Raw genomic sequence first — 24115 nt, forward strand, 5'->3', positions numbered from 1 at the left:
GGGCTATTCAGGGGCTGATTTCGTGTTTCTGTTAATGGGATCTTTGGTCGTCTCGACACTTTGTTCTCTGTGATTTTATTGGTTGCTAAAGCTGAATTTTGATGGAAAAAAAATTCTAGAGATTAGCATAATACCCTTTAGTTCCTGAAGCTTAAGAAAATGTTAGATAAACTAACCAAAAAATTAATAATTTTTGACTTTTAACAAAAAATCATCCCGGGAGGTCCTGACTTGAAATTCAGTTACTCCCCTCCCCCCTTCACCCCAAAATCTGCTCTTCCAGGTTAGAGTGATTTTTCCAAAAGTTTATTAATCAGCTTTAATGGCTGAAATCCTTATGCTTAGATAAGGTATCAATTTGCTGATCAACTAGGGTTACACCAAAGTGGAGATTGAAGGAGACTGTCTAGGAGCGATGACTCTTACCCCAAATGACAGTCTTTCGGTCACAGTTTTGGAAGATGTTAGGTGTATGTTTCACGGTTACCAGGATAATTTTGTTTTGAAGTGGGCTCCCCGAATGTGTAATCAAGGTGACAACGAATGGGATGTGTGGCCTCATTGGTTACATGATCGACCTTTCTTTGGTTTTGCAATAATATCTGCTTTTTTTGCTTGTGCTAAAAAAAAAAAAACAGAAAAATAATAATCTGAGAGCAATAAGTCGAACCTTTAGGAAAATTAAATTCTCTTTTTAATTTGACACATGCTTCTATCCCGAATACTTGCGTTGACAGGTTGTTGGGAACTGCTGCGCGCCATTGTTTGAGGATTGCTCTCAAGTTGTAATTGATCCATGTCAAGCCTGCCTAGCAGCCAACATTATTATACAATACATATATATCCCTTCTCTTCTCTTTTTTATTATACAAGTTTGTTCCTTTGCATTAGACTTGTTACTAGTTTTAGTCGAGTCTATTAAAACAAAATACATAAATGAATAAAAATAAAAATTTATAGATCTCCAGGAACTGGGAAGGGTTTAGAGTTCAGTAGTTTGGATTCGGAATACCCAAATTTTAGATTTAGTAGTTAGATAAAAATAAATGCAAACTGTTCTTGTATTTTATGTGCTTGTCCTTGAATTCTGTGGAGCAGCAATTACGGGTGATTAATTGACATAGCACCCATCGGGTATTAGTTTAGCTGGTATGATCTCTTTTTTTTAAATAAAAAAAAAGATTGAGAATTCAAACCCCGAACGTACGAGTTTGTTTAGCTTCCAATAAAGAGAATGCTTCTTGCCGGACTAACGGTAATTCTAATTTCTACTTTTTACTTATTAGCGGTAATTCGTAGGCCATATGCATCTTCATTTTCTGAAGTCTATATATCTTCTTCTACTGGTATTTTGTATGTCTTATCAATCTTTATGCTTGTTACCAAAGAGTGGACTTTCTCTTCTAGTTTTTTTTATTTTTTTTTAAATAATATTTATTGTAATTTAAGTTTAGTATTTTTTTTTTGGTTAAATGCTCTCAGACTCCTTTAAATTTTAATTTATTATTCTCATATTAAACATGAGAAAAAGTTGCTAATGCACCCCATCAGACTTGGTTTAATTAGCTCTCACACCCCCTCTTTTTAAAATGATAAAATAAAATACCTAAATTACCTTCCATTATCTCAGATACATTATTATTCTTAAAAAATTGTTAGACCTTTTTACCCTCAACCCTTTCTTCTGCACTTCTCCTACGGCGGATTCATCACCGGTCCATCCTCAGATCAATACCGGAGAGTGCTTGATTAAAAGAGGACCAAACTAGGTAACAAGCTAGTTCTTTGAGCTTGGAATCTTCACGTGGTCTCCAATGGCCTCTGGTACAGAGCTTTGGGGGTCCACTTTTCCTCTGATTACTTTCTTCATCCTCACTAGGTTCAAAGCAAGGTCTTTTCTGTCAACACCAAAACTCGAATCTTCTGTAGACCACTCACTTTTCCTGACTTCTTGAGCATCAAAATCTGGAAACCCATTTGAGACTCTCTCTCTCCAAGATGGTTTACAGAGAGAGAAAGCTTAGGATCAACAGGAGAGGGAGGCATACTAAAGCTCATGATTGGAAACCCAATGACACTATCACCATCATGATTCTTGATGTGTTGAAAACTCATTGGATTGAAAAAAAAAAAAAAAACAGATGAACCCAGGAGTTAAAAAGAGAGAGTGAAGGAAAATGAAGAAAAGGTCCAAGAAACCAATTCTATTTTGCTGAACCCGCAAGGCTCAATTTTCGGAAACAAATTTTGATTAGTTTTAGAAGAATCAGTGGGGAAGAGTACTGAGAGTTGGGAGGTATTTTTCTTGTTTCAAAAGCACAGAAAGCAATTTGCTCAAACCAATTGATGGTCCATTGGAATAATTCATAGGCGTCACAGATAAGGCTGTATTACTTAAATGGTAGAAGTCATTATTTTCACTATCAAAGTTTAGGCTCCGTGGAGGATGAAAATAACGAGGGAAAGAGTGATCAGATTTTGTTTATGGAAAGATTGAAAAACCAATTGGGAGCAAAATTCTAAGAGAGAGGTTAAAGAGTTGGTTAGAGCTAAATTCTCTCCGTGCTTGCACGTGTAAGGACATGTCATTCCACGAATTGCAGCTTTGAGGAATGGATTTGGTGGTTGAATGCTAAATAGTACAATGCTGCAAACAGAGGCCTTGAGACTGAAAGAAGCAAAATAATGACCACAAAACAACTGGGTTTCTCTCAAAATCATCTCCCAGAGAGAAGCTGACTAGAAAATCAGTAAACAAATGAATTAAAATATTTCATTTTTTCATACTCTCTCTCTAATCATTTGATGGTGTGCTCAAAGAGAAGGAATAGAGAGAGGAAAGGGATGGAAGAGGCGATCACGACCATGTGGATGACCGATGATCACGATTCACGACTTTTACAGTCGACACATCCACTGCTTTGTTCAAGATCCATCTCTATCATTTGTCGCCGGTAGGTTCTAAACTCCTCGTCGTCAACAACCGAGCCCAACTTGCAAATCGCCGTTGACGAAATCTAGCTGAGCATGGCTGCTCAACATAATGCTCGCCGTGGTCCGGGTCTGGCCGGGTTTCTTCTTGCTCAATCCGATCGCTTCACCGTCATCATCATTGTCGTCGTCGACCTTTTTGGCAGCTTCTTCTCAGCCGCTGTCCTCTTCTCGGCCTTGGGAGACATTTTAGAGAGAGAAAATGAGTGAAATTCTAGAGAGAGACTGCTGGGAAAATTGGAATAGGAGGACGGTATTGTCATTTCACATTTTGCTTACACATATCAGCAATATATTTTTGGGTTAATTACGACCACACCCCCTGAGGTTTGTCATATTGACAACCATATACAACTTAGCCATTTTTTGGACAAAGACACCCCCTAAGTTTACAAACTTGAACAATGACACCCCAAATATGATGAAAATACATGTTTACCCTTTGACCATGTAAAATGACCAAATTACCCTCATCCAAAAATATCCTTTCTTCTTCCAATTTTTAGATCTTCCCATCCATTCTGTGAGCCCTTCTTCCCCGCTGTCCATCAAGCCGCCACGAGCCCATCACCATCCCGTCGTCGCCCTCATTCGAGCCATCCACAGTCGCAGTCCATCAAGCTGCCGCAGGCCCACGGCCAAGCCCATCACCGTCTCGCCGTTGCCCTCATCCGAGCCATCCATAACTGCAGTCCATTCCTCCATCGTCTACTCACAGCCATCGCCACCGCCGCTGAGCTGAACCAACCTCGCTCATCGCATCCGAGCTCTGCCACCACCGAGTCCAACTCGGACGAGTCAACGCTCGTCACCGCTGCTGTCAGTCAACCGCGCCCGTCATCGCTGTTCCGAAGTTAATCGAGCCAACTGCCACCGATTCTATCTAGCCAAGCTATCCACCGGTGTTCAGTGTTAACAGCCTGTTGCCCACAATCGAGGCCGTCTTCCCGTCGCCCACAGCCAAGGCCGTCTTAAACACGGCCGAGCCCTCACCAGCCGAGCCCTCACCGGCCGCCGCTAGTTCTCCACGACCGAGCCATCCACAGTCAAGCTCTCCACCGGCTGAGCAATCCATTTTGCTCGCTGACCGTTGTCCTAAAAGTGCTTTCCGAATCGAGATAGTCACCCATCACACGAATCTAAAACCCAACTCCACGACACTCGGTGATGGCGGGCGGCTCAGCCGATGGAAGGCTCGGCCATGAGAGGAACTGCGCCATGGAATCGACGAGCAAGAATCGAGATTAGGGGTTTGAGATGGGGGTTTGAAAGATACTGTGTGTATACTGTGTGATAAAGAGAATTTTGGGTTTGATTTACGGATTGGGAGGGTGTGGAAGAAGAGGAGGAACTGGGTTGAGAGAGAGAGATATGAGATGTTGAAAGAGAAAGATGAGATGCGAGGGTAGTTTGGTCATTTTAGGTGAGGATTAAAATATATCTTAAGGCATATTAGACATTTCAAGTCACTTAAAGCTGTGTTTGGCTCCATTTTTTTAAAATGGGGTGTCATTGTTCAAGTTTGTAAACCTAGGGGGTGTCTTTGTCTAAAAAATGGCTAAGTTATATATGGCTGTCAATATAGCAAACATCAGGGGATGTCGTTGTAATTAACCCTATATTTTTCATCGTTAAATAAAGCCAAGGGTATAATAGTAAACCCATCTTTTTCATACTTTAAAAAGGGTGTATGAGGGCAAAATTGGCTGAAGTTTAATACGATAGAATTAAACTAAAACTTCAGGGATGTCAGAGCATTTAACCAATTTTTTTTTTTTTTTTCTTTAATGAATGTGTATCGGTCTTACAACACATGCACCATTTAAGTCAGGAGTGTGGACCGAAAGCGAGACATTTATTTATTTATTTATTAATTATTATTTTTTTCACCACTTTTCAATTTTCAGAATGTAGACAGTTTAACTATCATAGAGACAAGTGTAGAAAATACCCTTAAAGTATACTCCTCGTAGCACTTTTATCCCCTATTTAAAAAAGTGTGCAAAAAACACCTCTAATCTTTTTACATTGTGCAAAAATGTCTCATCTGACATAAATTAGTGTTGTAATACATGTTTTGCCCTTTTACTCTTCCGCAAATTCCCAAGGGGATATATATTCTACTAATCGCATAGTATAGGGGTGTAATGTGCACATTGCCTTATATTTTATTTTTTTGAAACTTTTTTCTTTAAAGATATCTCTAAACATTTTTTTTTTTTTTTTTTACTTTGAGAATTTGTAAAATAAGGATTTGAATATTTTTAAATTCCAGTTTAATCTTTTCTACTTTTTTTTTTGGTACCAACACTGTTAAATAAATAATAATAATTCTCAATATCAGTGTGCACTAGTTTTCGGAGTTTGGAAAAATTTCGTTTTCTTTAGCTTACATTAATTTTATTTAATTTTTAATTTTTAATTTTTATCTTTACTTTTCTTTTATACTTTTTATTTTATTTATCTTTACTTGTTCATTGTGAATGTCCTCCAATAGTGTCATTTCAGTCATCTTATAAAATTATTTATTTTTATATATTTCATAAAATGGTTTAGTAAGAGTAACTTAGTCAACTTAGGGTTTAAATTTGTGAGAGGGATTTATTTGCACCAGATTGAAACTTTAGGGGTTTGTTTATACGAGAGGGGCATTCTTTAATAGTGTCATTTTCGGTTATTTTACAAAATTATTTATTTTTATATATTTTATAAAATGGTTCCATAAATATAATTTAGTCAACTTAGGGTTTAAATTTGCCAGAGGGACTTATTTGCACTAAATTAAAACACTAAATTAAAACTTAAAGGAGTACTTTTTACACGTGAAGGCTGTGATATGTACTCTAATCATACTTTATGGTATTTTATGCCCTTAACGTCATATGTTAAAAAATTTAATTCACAATTCCTTATAACAATCGCTCATTGAACTTTGTCTTCAACCATATCGCTCATTTTATAAAAAAAAAAAAAAAAAAAACCAACCTTTATAATGCATCATCATAACAATGGAGATTCTCTCAAGCCTTGGAGATCCCTCTTTTGTATCCAAACTGCCATTTCTAACCATTCTTGTGGTAACTTTGATAACCATTAATCTTGTTTGGTATTTCAAATTCAAGCTCTCTCATCATCTTCCTGCGGGCAAGAAGCTTCCCCCGGGATCGCTAGGGTTTCCATTAATTGGAGAGTTAATAAGCTTTCTCAAGGCACAGAAAAATGATAAGACTGTTGAATGGATCACTGAACGTATCGCCAAGTACGGACCAGTGTTCAAGACCTCTCTCATGACTGCAAAGGTGGTTGTCATAACTGGCCAGGCCGGTAATCGCTTTGTGTTCAGTGGTGGTGACAATGGCATTGCAAGCAACCAACCAGTGTCTGTAGGCAGCATATTTGGGAAGCACAGCATCTTTGAGACATCGGGTTCCAGACACAAGCTTGTTAGGGGGTGCCACGATGCCCTTTTTGAGAGCTGAAAGCCTTCAAAGATGTGTTGCTAAAATGGATTCACTAGTCAAGCAACAACTGTTCCAAGTAACAATCAAAATCGCTTGTTTGTGTGCTTTTTCAGATTTAGTGTTTCGTGTAACCTTCCATTAGTGAAAATTCGAAAAAATATGATTCTCAAATTTCAAACGAAGTAACCAAGTTACGTTAGAAGTTGGAACCCCTTTGATTTCATGTTGGTGGGGCCAAGTGAGTCTCACTTGAATGCATTCAAGGAGAGAGAGTGTTCGATCACCCCCTTGGTTATTTGTCTTTATGATCAAAATGACAACGTACATGTACATATAGCCATGTAACACGCATATATGCAACTCTTGGTTATTTGTCTGTTATGTTATTTCACAGCACCGAGAGTCCACAATCTTCAAATGTGTACACGCGAAGCTTGTGAACAGCACATGCAGTACCTGATCCAAGCTCTCTCACAAGTCTTAAGCTATTTTTTTTTTGCTTGAATAACAATAAGAAAAGAAGTGTTAATTATATACTTTAATGTGAGTTTTTGCAGGAACTTGATGGCAAGGATTCCATACAAGTTGTGACCTTCATGAAGAGAATCGCTTTTCGGGTCAGTTGCAGTCTGCTTTTCTGATTACCAGAAGGCGAAGAGAAAGATGCACGATTCAATGATCTTACAATTGCCCTCAAGGGACTGTGGACGATTCCTTTGGATTCCCGGAACCATCTTCCGAAAAGCAATGCAGGCTCGAGGTAGGTTATGCAGATTGCTCTCGAACCTGATCAGAAGAAGGAAAAAGGAAATGGAAGGGGGGAAAGTGGGCTATCAAGAGGATATTATCTCAACCTTTCTTGAGCTAAGAGATGAAAATGGCAAGCCTCTACCAGAAGTGGAAACCATAGACAATCTCATAACTCTCATGATTGCTAGCCACGATACGACTACAATTCTTCTGAGCCTCCTCATACGACAGCTTGCTAGAGATCCTGAAGTCTGCAGTAAGGTGTTTGAAGGTATAATTAACCATCATCAAGCTAACGTGCACACACCAATTTAAGGAAGAGAGATCATACCATCAGGGCTAATATCCATTCGTTCTTTTGAGCCCCTTTTCGAATCAATTAATTCATCCTAGCTTACCGATGCAATTGTGGCTTGATAAAATTAAAGAATTAAAAAATTTGTAATATTGATGGACTGATTTTATTTTGTGTTTGAATTAATTTCGATAAATAGAACAAAATGTAGTGAAGGAGAAAAAAGGAAGTGATGGAATGCTTGGATGGAGTGATCTGCAAATGATGAAGTATACATGGAGAGTGTTGCAAGAGCTCATGAGGCTGACGACTCCTGTTTTTGGCAACTTCAAATGTACTCGGAGAGACACCTCCTTTGGTGGCTTTCATATCCCCAAAGGATGGCAGGTACAAGCTACTCACTTGTTTTGACTCAATAAGCACATATTATGTCTACAAAAAGTATGCAAACTGTTAAGGACTTGGATCTTTCCAAGTTCACGTGTGGCCTTAGACACGTTCAAGTCCCCTTGCCCAAATAGTACTACTAGTAGTGCAAGTTTAGTATTCATATTATAGTTTGTTGTGATCACTTGTAGGCACTTTGGGTGACTTCTCCTACACATATGGACGAGAACATTTTTGCAGAACCAGAGAAGTTTGATCCATCGCGATTCGAGAATCCTACCATATCCATCCCTCCATATGCTTATATTCCTTTTGGTGCAGGTCCTCGAATCTGTCCCGGGGGAGAATTTACTCGAATGGAAGCTTTGCTGATAATCCATCATCTGATAATAAATTACCAATGGACAGAAATGATCCCGGATGAGCCATTAACGCGCGATCCCCTTCCTTACCCTGCCATGGGCCTTCCAATCAAGCTTCATCCAAGGAAAAGTATGAAAGGATTTTAGGAAGTCCTTTGTGGGAGAGCTTTCAGAAAAGCCATCTTTGGGCATCTTTAAGTTACAATGTTTATCTTAATAAAGCAAAATCAACTTTATATTTGCTCTAATAAGCAAATCAAGTGCTTCAAAATAGTACCTGTGTAATAAATATTGGCTTCCCTTGGAAGATTGTGAATTGAGCAAAAGCTCTCTCTTCATATATTTGTAACCCTTTGTTATGGTTGTTAAATGTACAGTACTACAAGATAAGATCATTTGATTAGGAGTTTCTATATCTTAAATTTGAGATCCTTTTAAATTGGAGACTCTAGGCGACTGCCTTAGCCACCTAACTCAGGACCTAAATTATTATAATATCTCTTCTTTAAAAAAATATGATGAGTGCAAGTTTTGTAACGAACATTTGCAAGTGTACGTGCGTACTTACTTAAAAATAAAAAAAAAAATTATTTGATGATTTTATTAAATTTAAAAATGCATCCAAATTTCATATGTAAAATTTATAAAGTTAAATATTTTGCAAATGAAATTGAATTGAAGTGTACTCCACAGAACATCAGCATAATTTTTGCAAACTTATGGGAAGCTTAGTTTAATTCCCAATAAAATATACAGTACGTGCTTAATTTTTCAAATTTACGGGAAAAGGTTGTTTTATTGACACTTTCACACACTAGACACTGGAGAGTAAAGTGAGTGTGACGAACGCCTTGCAATAGTCTACCATCCCAAACTAACGCGCCAACACTCTTTTGGGCCCTAAACCATCTCTTCCATTTGAATTTGAAAAACAACTAAAAACATTGTTTATTTCGCTCTCAAATTTTGTGTATATATATATACATATACGGAAATATCAAATATGTATGCATCATATTTCATTTCTACTATTGCTGGCTGCGAATGTTACCAGAAAAACACTACTCGCTGCAATTCAAATCAAAGAAAACACAGAACAAAACCCTAACCCTAACCCTAACCACGAGTATTATTTCATTTGTTCACACACCGCACCCACTGCGAAGTGTTTCGAATCGATCTTTTGTGATCGAGTAAAAGGTTGGCTTTGTTGTCCTTATCAAGTGATTTGAGAGAATTTTTGTTGCTTATGGTTTTCTTGGTTTTGGTCTGTTAGGTAATGGCGGGGAAGAAGCGTAGCTGTGATGAATTTCGAGAAAGATCCGAACTTGGGAGCAAGCGAGTGAAAATGCGAGATCTTGAATCTGTGCTTCATTCCGAAAGTAAATATCTTGAAAACTTTTTTTCTTTTTCTTTTTTTTTCCCCCTCTTTTTTTGGGTGAGATTGGTAATGTTTAGCTATCAGGATGATTTGATTTGGGCTAGTATGAATTAGCTGTGTATTTTTATTGATTGGTATTAAACACACAAATGCAATTAGGTTTATCTTATATGAGAATCCTACGCCGTTGAGGCATCCAATTAACGGAGACATTTTAACATTTTCAAGTATCGTTAAGACTTATTGTCTATACATCTTTATAAATAAATTGATGTTTGTGTCTCCATAGTTGCCTTGATTTTGAAAGACAAGTATACTCATGTTACTTATCTTTTGAATTGCTTCTGCTTCGGTCTTGTCTGGAGCTTCTGAATTGTAGTTCAAGCACAGCTGATTTTTTAATATATGCCACAGGAATTTATAGTCATTATCCAAAATCTTCGGAAAATAGAGAAGATAGTGACCCTTCTCTCTCTGTTGACGAAGAGAAGTCCCAGGTCACCAAGGACACTATAACCATGAATTCAGACGTTGGTCAGGCAGAAAGAACAGGAAAGGACACATTACCTCTTCAGGTTGACACTGCCCCCAGACCCCTTGGTCTACATGCAAAAGTTTGTGTTACTAACACTTCAGCTTGTGGTGATGCTCAATGTGCTAACAAGTTATCATCATTTGGGAAGCATGGCATAGAACACAACGCTAATTTTGTAACGCCAAGGGGTTTTGGCTGGGATGTTAATGCAAAGGATCTTTCGAGCTCACTTAATCAAGACCCTTTTTATCCTCACAGAAGTGAACATTTGAAAGCCAGAGATGTTTCCGAGTGTGGGAGTACCACAGGCCCATCGGAGGATAGTGATGCAATGAGAGTTTGGAAAGAGATGAAGCAGAGTGGTTTCCTCTCATCTTCCCGTGGAGGTGTACCAGTACCAAAGCCGCGTGGGAGGAAAAGTAAAAAAAAAGAATTCAAGAAAAAGATGAAGATTCCCAAGATAGAACAGGTTGACAGGTTTGCGAGGACGGCGGCTCCAAGTGGACTGCTGAATGAGTTGAATCCTGGAATTATAAATCACGTGAGAAACAGAGTACAGGTTCATTCAAAAATAGCAGCACTCGTGAGGTCTCAAAAACTTGAAAATCACAATGGGGGAAGCAAACAGGGAATCCAAATGAAGAGTGGAACTAAAGATATTAGTGAGGAGAAGAATGACCTGGAAAATGTTAATGGATTTGGAATGAATCGACCCCATCTTTCTCCTGAAGATTTCATTACTTTGTCCAGGAGCCGTCAGACAAAATATTGCTCAATTTCGAAGAGTGAATCAGCGTACTTGAATTCGGAGGGCGCGGTGGGAGATGGTGATTCAAGCATGGTAGAGAGTAGAATTATTGGTAAATATTTCTGTCCCTCACATTCCAATCCCGACAATGAGGATGATATACTTGCGGGGAAGTTGTCATCATCTACGTCCATTTTCTCAGACATTACTAGCTCCTCGTCCAATGAGGAATCGGCAAACCCAACCACTACTAACTCTCTTTCTGTGAAATGTGAGTTTAAGTTCTGATCTCTTATCCCATCTTGTTTCTTCTATATGATTACTGCTTGCCCTGTGTCATTTATCTGAAGTTCTAGAGAACAGTTAGAAATGGTTGGAACAAAAACTTCTTATCTTAGGAGGGTATTTAAAGAAATGCTTAATCGTAGAATGAAACATATCTGTACAAGGGGAAACATGAACATTTCAGCAGGATACAAAGTAAATGTAAATTAAATTCTATTTGGACCTTACTGTCACGCAATTCTTAAAACCATTATGCAATTACAAGTAGAAAAAAGTTATACTTGAGCTGATTTAAACGTGCTTTTGTTTGACAGCTGCTACTGTTGCTTACCAATGGTTGGAACTTCTTTATCGAGACATTAAAGAGCGTCTTGCTGGTAATGGTCTACTTGGTAAAATTCACCGTAGGTCATTACAGTGTATAAATACTGAAAGTTGCATAATTATGTGGGCTGTTCTCTACTTGCAGCACTGCGATGTAGTAAGAAAAGAGTTCAAGAAGTGATTCATACGCAATTGTCTTGCCTAATATTGACAGAATTCTCATCTAATCAAGAGAATGATCTTTGTGTTATGAAAAATTCTCATGCTCGATGCTCTGATAATGCAACTGCTGACGTGCATCGAGCTAGGTGGAGTTTTCTGTTTGACCAGATGGATAAAGCACTTTCTGAAGAAGAGAAACAGCTGGTGAGCTAATACAATAATGTTCTGTTTCATTGTGTGGTTTTAACTTGTAAGAAGATGAAATTTTGGGCATATTTAAAGATCAAATCTCCTTCAGTCCTATAGGTCTATCAGATGCATATGCACTGGTAGGAAACTTTATCATTTGAATTGTTAGAACATGAAGAACTTAGATCTATGATAGAAAAATCAGATCATTTTGATAGCTTGAATTATTTTTTTGTTACTTGGTACATGGTATTTATAGAAGGCCTTCTGATATGATGGCTTCCATTGATTAGGTTTTACTAAGTTTCAATTTCCTTTCCCACTGGTTCCCCGACTTAGTTGTTGTCGAATATTCATGTTCATGAGTTATCTTGTTTGCCATTTCATTTAAGCAATTCTTTCATTGGGAATTTTTGTGTTTAGGTGTAACATAGAAATATGGAAGGCAGTTTCCTACTTTCCTCTGGTAATACACTTCTTCAATCAATGCCTAAGGCCTGTTTTATATGAAAAGAAACATAGAAAATAAATATTAACATTGATTTGCTGGAATAGCTAAACAAATTTCATCTACAAACTTTATTTATACTCTCCTGCGCTTCAAATGGGTTTCTGAGTTGTTTCTTTCTATCACTAAATTCAGGAAAGCTGGTTGATACAAGTAAAAGAAATGCAGCTGCACTGTGAACGGGGCCTGCAACGTTTCCAATATAATGATGCAACACATGGTTGGTAACGGCTGGGAACATTAGAAAATTCCTCCAAGTAAAGTGTTTATTTTCTTTGAAGGAAACAAAATGTGTTAGTTCTTTGCCGCTATGAATTTGTCAACTTTTGTTGAATAAATATGACCCTAGTCTTTACAAACTTAATTTTAACCTTATAAGCTGCATGTTGTATCATCACTGACATCACTCCGTTAAAAACGTACAAATACTTGCATTCATTTGTTCCCTATGATTTGAACATGTAGGAAAACCTGAGCAACTAAAAATTTTGACACAGGTTTTTTAGTTTTACACAATATTGGAAAAGCAACAGTAGTGGGAAAAAGCAGCGCAATATGGCTCTCATTTCTTGAATTTTTTTTTTTCTTATTTTTCCTTTATCATTTTCTGGAGTTCAAAATAATGCCCATTTCGTCCCAACAACATAGAGAACACTATCAAAGAACCAAGTGAGTACCAAAAAATCAACTTTTTCTTTCTAATTGCTGTATCTGAACCCAAATTTTGCACTGCTCTTTTAACTACAAGCTCAATGCAGCTCCATGACCGGTTACTCTAGAATAGTTGTTCCATCAATGAACTTTTAGTTGCAATACAGTAACATTCTTCGCATTTGGGTCTTCACTTTATGACACTTCCCCATGCCATCCTCATTTGAAGTGTTTGGTTTCGGTGTCTTCAATTTGTCCCCTTTTCTTTTGTGAGAATTTACATCATTTCATGTTTTATCAATAGCCCACCGCATATTTTGGTATCTTGAGGAATCTGTTGGTGCCTTTTAGGTTAGAAACTTCTTTTTGTGAACTTGATTCGCTGTTGTTGCAAGTTAACAGTAATCTAGTGTATCGCTGTTGTTGAGACCATCCATGACAAGTACTCACAGGGCATGAAAAAATTGGCTTTTAAAATGATTTTTCTGCATTGCATCTCAGATAACTTGCTCATTTATATGATTCCTAGTTTTGATTCCTGAAAAAGGGTTACAAACCGGGCGATACGTCGCGTATCGGCCGGCGAAGTATTACATACAGCACTTCTTCTGAAGCTTGTAGTCTCTAAATTGTGCTGAAGTTTTTATTATTTTTTTTATTGTGCAGATTAGAGAACTCAGAAAGGGAATTTGCTGTCGGGGCAGCTGCAGCTTCCATCGATTCAACATGCAACGTTCCTTTTCTTTTCTAATTCTTGTCCTGTCGATCTCCATGTACATAAGTAAATTAACTAGTAATTAGGTATGTTGGTCGGAGCAGGATTTTGTGGAGTTGTCAAGTTTGTCATCATGTAACATTAGAGGTCGAGGTCAGTTATATTTTAATTTTTTGCCAAAATCAGAAAAGAGGAAAAAACTAATTGTTGTCAGAAATGGTTGCAAGTTGCATGAGAAATCATCGATTTATCAGCTATTGAATTCTCATTCTTTACTGTTTAGCTGAATGTAGAATGAAATTGTGTTATAAATTGTGGAACAATGTCCAAATTTGCTAGTGCCTTATATTCACTCTTGCTAGCAGGCAATAATTATTGTGGCAGGATAATGGCTAGCCGGATTTGACGGACATCATGCTACCAAGATTTTCAAGGTTTAGCAGGGGATTCGAACCTGTTTCGTCCGGTTTTCTGATAATAATTATCTACTCTCAAGATGCATGAAACACAAAATACAATTTGAAACTCCATTTAGTTTTAGAGACCTTTTTTCATTTCATTTATTTTATTTTATTTTTTTCCCTAGTTAGTACTCAACCCCCCTCAAGGAATTGTTTGCACCCAAAAGGAGTCAAACCGTTTTTGAACTACTGGAAAAATTGTTGCTAGTACAATTTGGAATCCTCATTTTGATCAACTCACAGATGGATTAGATAGCTGTTGTAGAGGACCAGCAAAGAGGAATTTGTTTTAAGACTCCCATTTAGATATACAAGCAGTGATGAGTACATAGTACCAGTTTCATACAAATGCTGAGCAAGCAAAATTGATCATATATTATTCATATATCGAATCTCATTCTAGAGTTTCTCATCATGTGGCAGGCCTCTACAATGTACAAGGGCCTAAATACAACATCTACGTGTAAGGAATCAACAACAATATTTGAAGAAAACCTCTTGAGCAATGATGTTAGATTGATATAGTTGCACCATGTGTATTAACTGTAAGCTATAAATGCCCAATTTGGGAGATCTTGTTTACTGAAGCTCTAGACCCAGTTTGGCGTCACCTTGCTTGAGATCGACTTTGAGGATGGACTATCTGAAGCCTTGGCAAGTGAGCGATACTGGAGTTTCACACTCTCTGCATTGTCCAATGTCTTCACTACATACCTGTAAGCCTTTTTTTTAATTAGTAAAGTGGTTTCTGTTTATTAGGGTAATATTTCTAGAGCTAAAATAAGAGTTGCAAGGAAAATAGTGCATGCAAGATATTGAAGAATCAGGCAAAAATACACAAAAAAATAAAAAATAAATAAAAATTGAGCTTTCTTTTTTCTACTTGCATAGGGAACCACTTTCTTAAATTTGGAGACTTCCCTACATGTTTTTTTAAGTTCTTGTTCCCTATTCTTGGTAACCATTGACTTCTTGCCATGTACAAGTTTGCTCTGTAGCTTGCCCAATAGGCACCAAATCAAGCATTACAACTCCCCAAGTAAGATGGTAGAGTTTCCTAGCTAAATACTAAGTGATTATGCTTGGCAAGTGATAAAATGCAGACCAAAAGTGACTTGTTGATGCCTTTTATCTCATTTTGCCAAAACCATAGAGACAATGTGAGGGAAACTAAGAGGGAGTTGAATTCCATAATGTGCATTGAGAACATCAACTAAAACCTACGAGATAGCATTAGATGAAAAGAAATGAGAAGGAAACGTTCAAGGCTTCCCAGACTAAGGGGAACAGATTAAGATAGAAATAACAATGTTCATCGTGGCTAAAGCTTTAAATTTATAACAAATGTAAGGGAGTAGGAGAGTAGAAAAACGACTAACCATCCGTTCAAACATTGTGTTGTTACAACAGCCTCACGTCCAACAAAACGTGGTGGTGTCCTCTTGTTGCCCTGATACGTTTTCTCTTTGATTAGTGATTCCAACAAAATTATAATGAAGCATACCAAAAACAATCTGGGATTTCTGGTGGAAAGAAACCTTTATAATAACTCGATCAGTCACAGCAAATGGAAACTGAACACCTTTTCCCCTTGGAAGATCCATGAGAGTTGAATCACCATAACTACCTTTGTCCTGCATCACATCAGATATAAACATTTAAAATGTCAAGGTTACTCTAAGGCAGCTATTATGGCAGGGTCGTCTATAACCAAAGTAACAGGCCCGAACACATAGTGCATGAGGATGGACAATATCATATCAGATATACGAAGTATATCACAGTCGAAGAATATCTAAAATCCGGTCAACAAATGGACAGGCAGACTAGCCAACAGAAAAAAACAAACATAAAGTAACAATAAACAAAAAATAAAATAAAAAAGAAAAAGAGAGAGCGTAGGTCAGGCCACCATATCATACATTATGAGCCATTGTCAAAATTTTATTTTTTATTTCCCCTTAAATAGCCATGCTCAAACACCAATATACAATATCTTCCAAAAGATTGGATGCCACAGAGTTGGAGACATTAAAGACCAACCTGTTCAAATCTTTCTCTTCTTCTTTTGGATGCACAGTAAACCTGCAACTCTTCTTCCCGACGGAATGCCTGGACAGCAGCTCGGAGAGCTATGCAGGAGCCAAAAGAAAAAATATATATTAGACAAGGAAAAATTACTCTTTTCTCATAGCCTGTCTAAATTCTATAACATTTAGCGCTTCTAAGATTTCAAATTTGTGTTTTAAAATAAAAATCAAGAACTAGTACTCCCAAATTGTAGTCTATATGATTTATTTTCGAAACTAGCACTAAATTCATTGCATATGAATCCCTAAAAAAGGCAATCCCATATATTTTCATAGACAAAAATAAGGGAAAATGTAATACCACTAATTTTAAAAGGATAGTATCAGTATTTATTTATTTGTTTTAATTGTATTGTTAATTATTTAATTGATTATTTGACTAATTACTTATGTGTTTAATTGAATTAGGTATTTCTTGATTATTTAATTATGTGTCTATGTATTATTTGTATTTGTTTATGTGTTAATTGTTTAATTAGATTATGTGCTTAAATGGTGTTTTGATTAATTGTAAATTAAATGTTTTCTTTTCTTTTATTATTTTATTTTATTTTTCTTTTATGGTTATGGTTAGTAGTAATGGGCCAACCAATTGGGTCCCATGGACTACTTGGATAGGAGGTTGGATGTGTGTGGATTATTACCCATGAATAGCTGTGTATGTATATATATAGATATATATTATCTACATATATAAAAAGGAAAGTAATTTATTAATTACTTTTATGGTAACTTGGGTAGCAATATTTAATCTGATGTATATGTTTTATATTTAAATAATAAAAATATACATAGATTTGATACGTGTTATGTTTTAAGTTACTTTATAATATTATGGTAACTTAAGTATTATTGAATAATTCATTAATAAATAATGGAATGTGTATAATTTATTTATTTAATAAACATATACATAAATTATATACGTAACATATTTTACTTACCTTTTTAATATATATAAAAAGAAAAGTAATTTATTAATTACTTTTATGGTAACTTGGGTAGTAATATTTAATCTTATGTATATGTTTTATATTTAAATAATAAAAATATTCATAGATTTCATACGTGTTATGTTTTAATTTACTTTATAATATTATGGTAACTTAAGTATTATTGGATAATCCATTAATAAATAATGGGATGTGTATAATTTATTTATTTAATAAGATATACATAAATTATATACATAACATATTTTACTTACCTTTTTAATATTTTAATATATATATTTTTTAAATTGACTTAGATTGGGAAAAAGGTTAGGGTTATTTTATTTAACCTATAAATATATAGCTATACGTTGTAAAAGGGGGTAGAAATATTCACGTGATATATTCTAGAGAGAGAGAGTTAGAGAGGGAATGAGGAAAATGAAGGAAGGAGGAAAAAAACCCTGTAGAGAGAAGATCAAGAAAGAAGAAGTTTAACTTTCGATCCGAAAGTTTAAGGCAAGTTCTTCTTCTATCTCTTTCCCTTTGATTCGTGTTTCTATGCATGCCTAGGAAATTCCAGGATTTATTAAACACATAAAATTAAATAATTATGCATGTTTAATTGGATTAGAATATAGGTTTTATGAAATTGGTTCATATCTGTTCTTGTGTTACGAATTGATAAATGCATGATTTTGATTTGATTTCCGGTGTGAATTTACATTATGTATTTTTCATATATGTGGAATGATGGAAAGTAGAAACATGCCTAGGATTCCTGAACATTAAATAGGAACTAGGTTTGGGTTTAAATAAATTTAAATAGACTCAATCATAATGATGCTTGCTATTTGAATGTTTTAAACAAACGAATGGATTTAATCTTTTAAAATGTTTTAGCAATTAAGATTATATGTGTAGGATGAATTGGATATGGAGAATGCTTATTTGACAATATAATAAAATATCATCATGTATAAGATCCAGTTTGTGTGGGACATATGATATAGGAAGCTTAAATAAATAGTAAGTCATTCATATTTTGTGATAACTTGATATCATATTATCATAGTTATTTCTGGATTGTTTGATGTATTTCCTTAATCGTTACATCAATTGTTGGATTGTGTGGTTTAATGCACCGGTATGGGACGGTGGCATTCTAGGGACAGATTAACTTATCAGTTAAGTCCTACCTATTTTATATAAGGTAATGAATTAACTGGATAGGATGGTTACTAGATTTTATATATATAAGTATGGTGCCATGATATGAGCTTAAGTCTCAGGATCAGTGGTTAGGGCGCGTATATCGCCAGGGATGTGTAGCTAGATATAGTGTAGTTGTGTACCTTGGTAGGTCTAGGTACTCATACCCACTATATGTGCGTTTTGCATGTTGCATACTATTCAGGTTGAGACAACCCTATAGTCTAGTGAGGTTCCTTTAGTGTGTATATATATATATATACGGACTACTAGTTACTGTTGGATTGACTAGGATGTATACGTGTATCGGATCTCTGCTTGGACTGTAGTAGAGTAGAACTTGTTTGTGAGCCTGACCCACCATTATTTTTCAGGTGTTCGTAAGGAGTAGAGGTTATTCGTGTTGAGCGAGGATCAGTTTACTTCATTCTTCCGATGCTACATAGGAGTTCCTTTATGATTCAATTTCCTGATTTAGACAGTTATTGCTGTCATTTGTTTAGTTTGGATTTTCTAGGGGTCCACACAGTATGGATTCCCGAGTTGTATTGTGGAGTATTTTGGAGGATCAGTTGTATCAGAAGAGTTTATTAACTAATGGAAATATATTCTGAGGTTTATTATTAGATTATCATTTTAGTTTTTTGTCAGCATTTTATTTATTCTTCTTTATTCTTTTGTACTTTGTGTTCGTTTATTATCAATTTGTTTTGATATCTTCGGGTATTCGGGCGTGGGCCTGACCAACCCGCATTCGGAAATCCGGGGGTATCACAGAAAATCCCTATTATGATTTAAAATTTCCTAATTTTGCTAATAAGGAATATGAAAGAGGTAGTAGGATGCTGGCTGTCAGAAAGAGTCATCTTGTTGTGTGAACTCAGCAGTACAAAAGTCAAAGGGGCAAAATGCAATGGTGTAGCCGGAAAAAGAAATACAGCCTGTTGTTGTATCAAACATAAAATTAAATTGGAAATGTAAGTAATTGGCAAATGATCGGGACATGAAACAAGGGTGGTCAACTTTTGTGATTGCCCCTCATGTAACTTAGGATTATGAAGCCATGAGGTATATGTGTGACTGACCAAACGGCCCTCATGTAAGGACCTGGACCCATTTGGTGGGTTTCTTACAAATTGGTTATCGTTGAGTCACACACATAGTAATTTATTCTATAGTACTTGTAAAGTTTTAAAGTTGCGTAGGTGGGCATGGAGTAACTGAGTCTTGTTCAAATTTTTTATAACAATTACAATTTCAAAAACCTTAAAAGCTCATATAAACTTCAATATTTAGTCAAATAAATGATAAATATAAAGAAACTAAATATCTAAAGAAAAAATTAGAAAACATGTACAATCAAGAGACTCATCCGCACTTCAGCCACCACTCTCCCCATCAAAGCCAGCTGCCCATTTCCTTGTGTTTCAAGGATGTGTTTAAATGAGTACTAGATTTGCACTTGTGGTAAATCCATTTTCTTTTAGTAATTTTATATATTTTCCGGTGAACATATACCCCATAAAGGTGTCTGATCATTATACTCTATATTTTAACCCTATTTAAATGTTCATTCACATGAAAGAGCCTGCTATAATAGGAGTGTCCTAGTTGAATTGCCTAGTCTGGATATCAAAATAACTTGCCACATATAAAAGAATATGATCAGAGTATTCACATTTGTAGTAAGTGGCTTTTAATCTTCTTTAATGATAGTCAAACAGTTTTACTTACAAAGATTCGGAGCCACTGAGTCCTCTGATACTGCTTGAGAACAAGTGTAGCAAGCTTTCTGCAAACGCATTCCATAAGAATAAAATCAGGACATTATTCTGGCAACAATAAAAGAGCAATTGGCTAGGTCTGTACTGACCAAATAACCAAAAAATTCCTACTTCTGAAATCTAGGTGATTGCATTATTTCATTAAATTAAGTATTTTAAGCAAATCAGCAAAAAACAAACAAACAAACACATGCATAGACAAAATGGCAAGTAAGTAAATAAGCCTTTAGAATTGTATTAGGGTTCATTGCTTGGCCAATGGTGAAGGCTAGTGCTTACAAGCAAGAGGACGCCAGTTCTGAGAGCAGCTATTTTGTGCAAAATAATGCGATTATCTATTTGTTTTTGTAAAGAATGTAAACGTTGACGTTTGCTCATAAACACATCCTAACCCCTTGCCCAGGTCCTCCATAACAGCACCAAACTCTTAACTAAGACCAGAGATGTAATTTTACTCTGTCGATGCACCTTTAAGAAATGCCATGCTCCTTCTTACACAACATGAGGTGGAAAAAAAAACTTTCAAAAGACAGTGCTTATATCACCAAGAAGTAGGTATGCTCAATACATATGCTTTTATATAAATTTCACGTTAAACATTTTGAAAGAATATAAAAACAAAATTATCACATAAATCAAAGAATTACTTGAGCATGCATGTCCACATGCAGGTGAGTAGTAAACTTCATAATAGAATAACTAATCTACAAAGACATCCACTTTCTCTGCCTATTAGTTCATATACCACCATTACATAGTACATCACAAGACTAACCTGGAAGCATTGAAATTATTATCATTACAGAGACTGATAACCGAAATGATCAAGTTACAAAATACGAATTCTGCTTGCGAAAGACTCACCATTTTAAGGACATGCTGTATTCCACCACCTCCAAAGGAATGCCCGCAAGGCAATATCATTGCATCTTCCATAAGTGTTCCACTATACACCCAGAAATTATGTATCAAACATAGAAGTCACTGAAATTAACAGCAAAGAGATGGCACATGGCAGCAAATACACAAAAACTCTCAGCCCTTAAAAACAATAAACAACTTACAGTGGGAATTACCATAACATAATTCACAAAAATTGTACCTACAAAACTATATAGGTGGCTTATTTCAAAAATATATTTATAAACAATATGCTGTGCATATATATATACATACATATTCAATCCAACTCAATATGCTTTATCCAAGCTCTTTGGAGTTTGTTGCAAAATCCTGTTTTACTTTTACCATTTAATTATAATGCCATGTAAACCATTTAACATAAACAATCAGCATTTGCCACTAAATAGATTTCAACTAGGACACACTGTATAACATTATATATGCATATGTACATACATATATAATATAAAGATCACCAAGCAGAAAGTTAACAAACTCTGAATGATTAAATGGATGCTTTGTGGTTGAAGCAAGCAAGGCATGACCATGCCCGTCCACAGCCTAGAGTGACTATTTAAATCCTTCATATAGACCTATGAAAGAATTTTCTCTTCCTCCTCTATTGATACCCACTCCACCCTCCTCTCCTAACTCACTCTCCCTACATTCCCAACTCCCCAACCCACTTCACATTAGCAAGGAGACTTATATCTACTACCACACGTCTCAATTCTCGTTTAGCGGTAGAGGAATTCAGCCTTTTAGATGATCCTCATTTTCTTTCCACCAATCCTAACAGTTTAACAAAAGCCAACCTGTAACGACCCTCACCCTGGCCAGACACAATATTGTCCGCTTTTGGCTCACCCAGACTAGAGACTTCCCAGGGGGTCACCCATCCTGGTACTACTCCAAGTTAAGCACGCTTAACTACAGAGTTCTGATGGGTTCACGGCCATCACGGCTTTAAAACGCGTTGTGTCATAGAAGGGTGTTGAATCTACATATAGCACTTGCCCCATCCACACCCAGACGATGTGGGATTGTGCACCTGTAGCTCGCCCAGTGTGGTAGCCTACTGGTGCCCCCTGCACACCCGCCCACAAGGTCACCACAATCACCCCCCCTTTGGGGCCCAACGTCCTCGTTGGCCACACTTCCGGCTGGGTCAGGCTCTGATACCATTTGTAACGACCCTCACCCTGGCCAGACACAATATTGTCCGCTTTTGGCTCACCCAGACCAGAGACTTCCCAGGGGGTCACCCATCCTGGTACTACTCCAAGTTAAGCGTGTTTAACTACAGAGTTCTGATGGGTTCACGGCCATCACGGCTTTAAAACGCGTTGTGTCATAGAAGGGTGTTGAATCTACATATAGCACTTACCCCATCCACACCAGACGATGTGGGATTGTGCACCTGTAGCTCGCCCAGTGTGGTAGCCTACTGGTGCCCCTGCACACCCTCACACACACTCGCCCACAAGGTCGCCACACAACCAAACACTTGAGATTATTTTTGTGTTTTTTTTCTTAAGACTACTTTTGTTGTACAACATTCATCTAGTACTAATCCATTTACTAGCAGTCAACTGCAGGCAAGTTGATAAACAACACACATATAAAAACAAAACATCAAAAAACTTTTAGAGAGCTTACGTCAAAGGATCCGAGAGAATTGCTCTCAATTCACTTGAGTACAAACCCTCCTTTCTCCCACCAAAACCACAACCATGTTCAACCACTGCATTCTTCTGGCCGCTGGCTAACACCTCTGACCCCTGCAGATACTGCGAGTAGTACAAATCCCCATCATGGTCAGCAATGGTAACCACATTGTCATACTGGCCGACTCGTCCTTGCTGATGATTCTCACTCGGACTAGCTCCCATATCATTACCATCATTACCAGATTGGACAATGTTACTCTCCTTCATTATCTCCCCACTCGACCCAACTACAACAAACTAAACAAGTCAAATAGTGAACAATTTTGAAAATTCAATCATAAAATGCCTCTTTCTTACCCAAAGAAGAGAACTTTTTTGCTTTTCCATTGCCAATTTTATCTGTATCAGTACGCCCACTATTGCTGCTATTGTTATTCTTACTATTACTATCAACGAGTCCCTCAACCTCACCATCATCGTCCTCCTCTTCGTCGTCCTCGTCCTCATCCTCATCCTCGTCGGATCCATCTCCACTATGCGTCGAAGTCCTTCCGTTGACATCCCAATTCCGGTGGTCCTGCCGATCAAGCGGTGTGTCGTGGTACATAGTTCGCCGGAATTCTGACCCATGAGGTTGAAAAAACCGGTCGTCGTCGATGAAGCCGGTGAGCTCCCTGGTTTTCCGACCGGGATCGCCGAAGCGGCGGTGCAGTGGACTGAACCGGAGGGTCTCGTCTTGGAAGATTAGCTGTGGGTGTGAATTCAAACCGTTCTCGAGTCTCCGAGCTGGTACTAAGCCCTCTTCGGAAGCCATTTCTGGGCCCAATTAATACAAAACCCTAGTCCTATTACAGTTAGATCCCAGAGACTTTGAGAAGTGAATCCAAGCTTAGAGAGAACCCCATTTTTGGGATATTGGAGGGTTTTACCTACAATTACAAGGTTGGTATGAGGAGAGAGAAAATTTATGGGTTAGACAGAGAGAGAGAGAGAGAGAGAGAGGAGGAGGAGCTAACTGTTTTGTTCATCTCAGATGAATGATGCTGAAGTGGAGAGAGAGTTCCTAGTTTCGTAATTAGAGAGAGGTAAACTGAACAAGTAGATGAAACGGCGTCGTTTGTTTGGTAAACCAGATTCTGGTTAGCTTGGTTGTTGGCAAAATGTTATGTATATTATTTGTGCATAATTGGAATTCTTCAAATGCTTCATATTTTTGTGGAATAGATTCAAAAAATGAAAACCCATTTTTTTTAAAAAGATTAATTTTTGTACTTACTAAAAACTTATTTATTTGGAGCAGGTTTTAAAATGAGGTATTT

General features: G+C 36.9%; 2 protein-coding genes and 1 pseudogene across 4 annotated transcripts; 2 read left to right on the plus strand and 1 right to left on the minus strand.

Moving 5' to 3' along the window:
* The first annotated feature begins 5888 nt into the window (after window positions 1-5888).
* LOC132314471 (taxane 13-alpha-hydroxylase-like) lies at window positions 5889-8393 on the plus strand (annotated as a pseudogene).
* A 691-nt stretch (window positions 8394-9084) lies between these two features.
* LOC132312477 (uncharacterized) lies at window positions 9085-13961 on the plus strand. Of its 3 annotated transcripts, none has more exons than XM_059810857.1 (7): window positions 9085-9446; window positions 9523-9628; window positions 10042-11181; window positions 11510-11572; window positions 11665-11885; window positions 12514-12635; window positions 13696-13961. In XM_059810857.1, exons 2-6 carry the CDS (start codon window positions 9526-9528, stop codon window positions 12604-12606), a joined length of 1620 nt encoding a protein of 539 aa, XP_059666840.1. In that variant the 5' UTR covers window positions 9085-9446; window positions 9523-9525; the 3' UTR covers window positions 12607-12635; window positions 13696-13961. The 3 variants fall into 3 exon arrangements, with proteins under 3 accessions (XP_059666840.1, XP_059666842.1, XP_059666843.1); XM_059810859.1 differs by having other exon boundaries at window positions 12514-12598; XM_059810860.1 differs by lacking the exon at window positions 13696-13961 and adding an exon at window positions 12294-12336.
* A 596-nt stretch (window positions 13962-14557) lies between these two features.
* Window positions 14558-23850, minus strand: LOC132312478 (U-box domain-containing protein 62-like). The gene is made up of 8 exons (XM_059810861.1): window positions 23154-23850; window positions 22786-23083; window positions 21088-21169; window positions 20174-20231; window positions 16249-16337; window positions 15744-15839; window positions 15585-15655; window positions 14558-14919 (listed from the first exon to the last, which is right to left on the minus strand). The coding sequence occupies exons 1-8, from the start codon at window positions 23608-23610 to the stop codon at window positions 14796-14798; spliced, it is 1275 nt and encodes a 424-aa protein (XP_059666844.1). The 5' UTR covers window positions 23611-23850; the 3' UTR covers window positions 14558-14795.
* Window positions 23851-24115: the final 265 nt, after the last annotated feature.

The sequence above is a fragment of the Cornus florida genome, unplaced genomic scaffold (genome assembly GCF_030987335.1).
Source record: "Cornus florida cultivar Cherokee Brave unplaced genomic scaffold, ASM3098733v1 CherokeeBrave_3.0.0_Hap2_Chr06, whole genome shotgun sequence".
Classification (NCBI taxonomy): Eukaryota; Viridiplantae; Streptophyta; class Magnoliopsida; order Cornales; family Cornaceae; genus Cornus; species Cornus florida.

Bases quoted from the DNA above. Each gene is read 5' to 3' on its own strand.
- LOC132312477 (XM_059810857.1), top strand. From the start codon at position 9,526: ATGGCGGGGAAGAAGCGTAGCTGTGATGAATTTCGAGAAAGATCCGAA. The intron at 9,629-10,041 runs GTAAATATCTTG...TATATGCCACAG, and splicing joins ATCTGTGCTTCATTCCGAAA to GAATTTATAGTCATTATCCA. The intron at 11,886-12,513 runs GTGAGCTAATAC...CACTAAATTCAG, and splicing joins CTGAAGAAGAGAAACAGCTG to GAAAGCTGGTTGATACAAGT.
- LOC132312478 (XM_059810861.1), bottom strand. From the start codon at position 23,610: ATGGCTTCCGAAGAGGGCTTAGTACCAGCTCGGAGACTCGAGAACGGT. The intron at 23,084-23,153 runs GTAAGAAAGAGG...AGTTTGTTGTAG, and splicing joins AAAAAAGTTCTCTTCTTTGG to TTGGGTCGAGTGGGGAGATA. The intron at 15,840-16,248 runs GTTGGTCTTTAA...GATGTGATGCAG, and splicing joins GAAGAGAAAGATTTGAACAG to GACAAAGGTAGTTATGGTGA.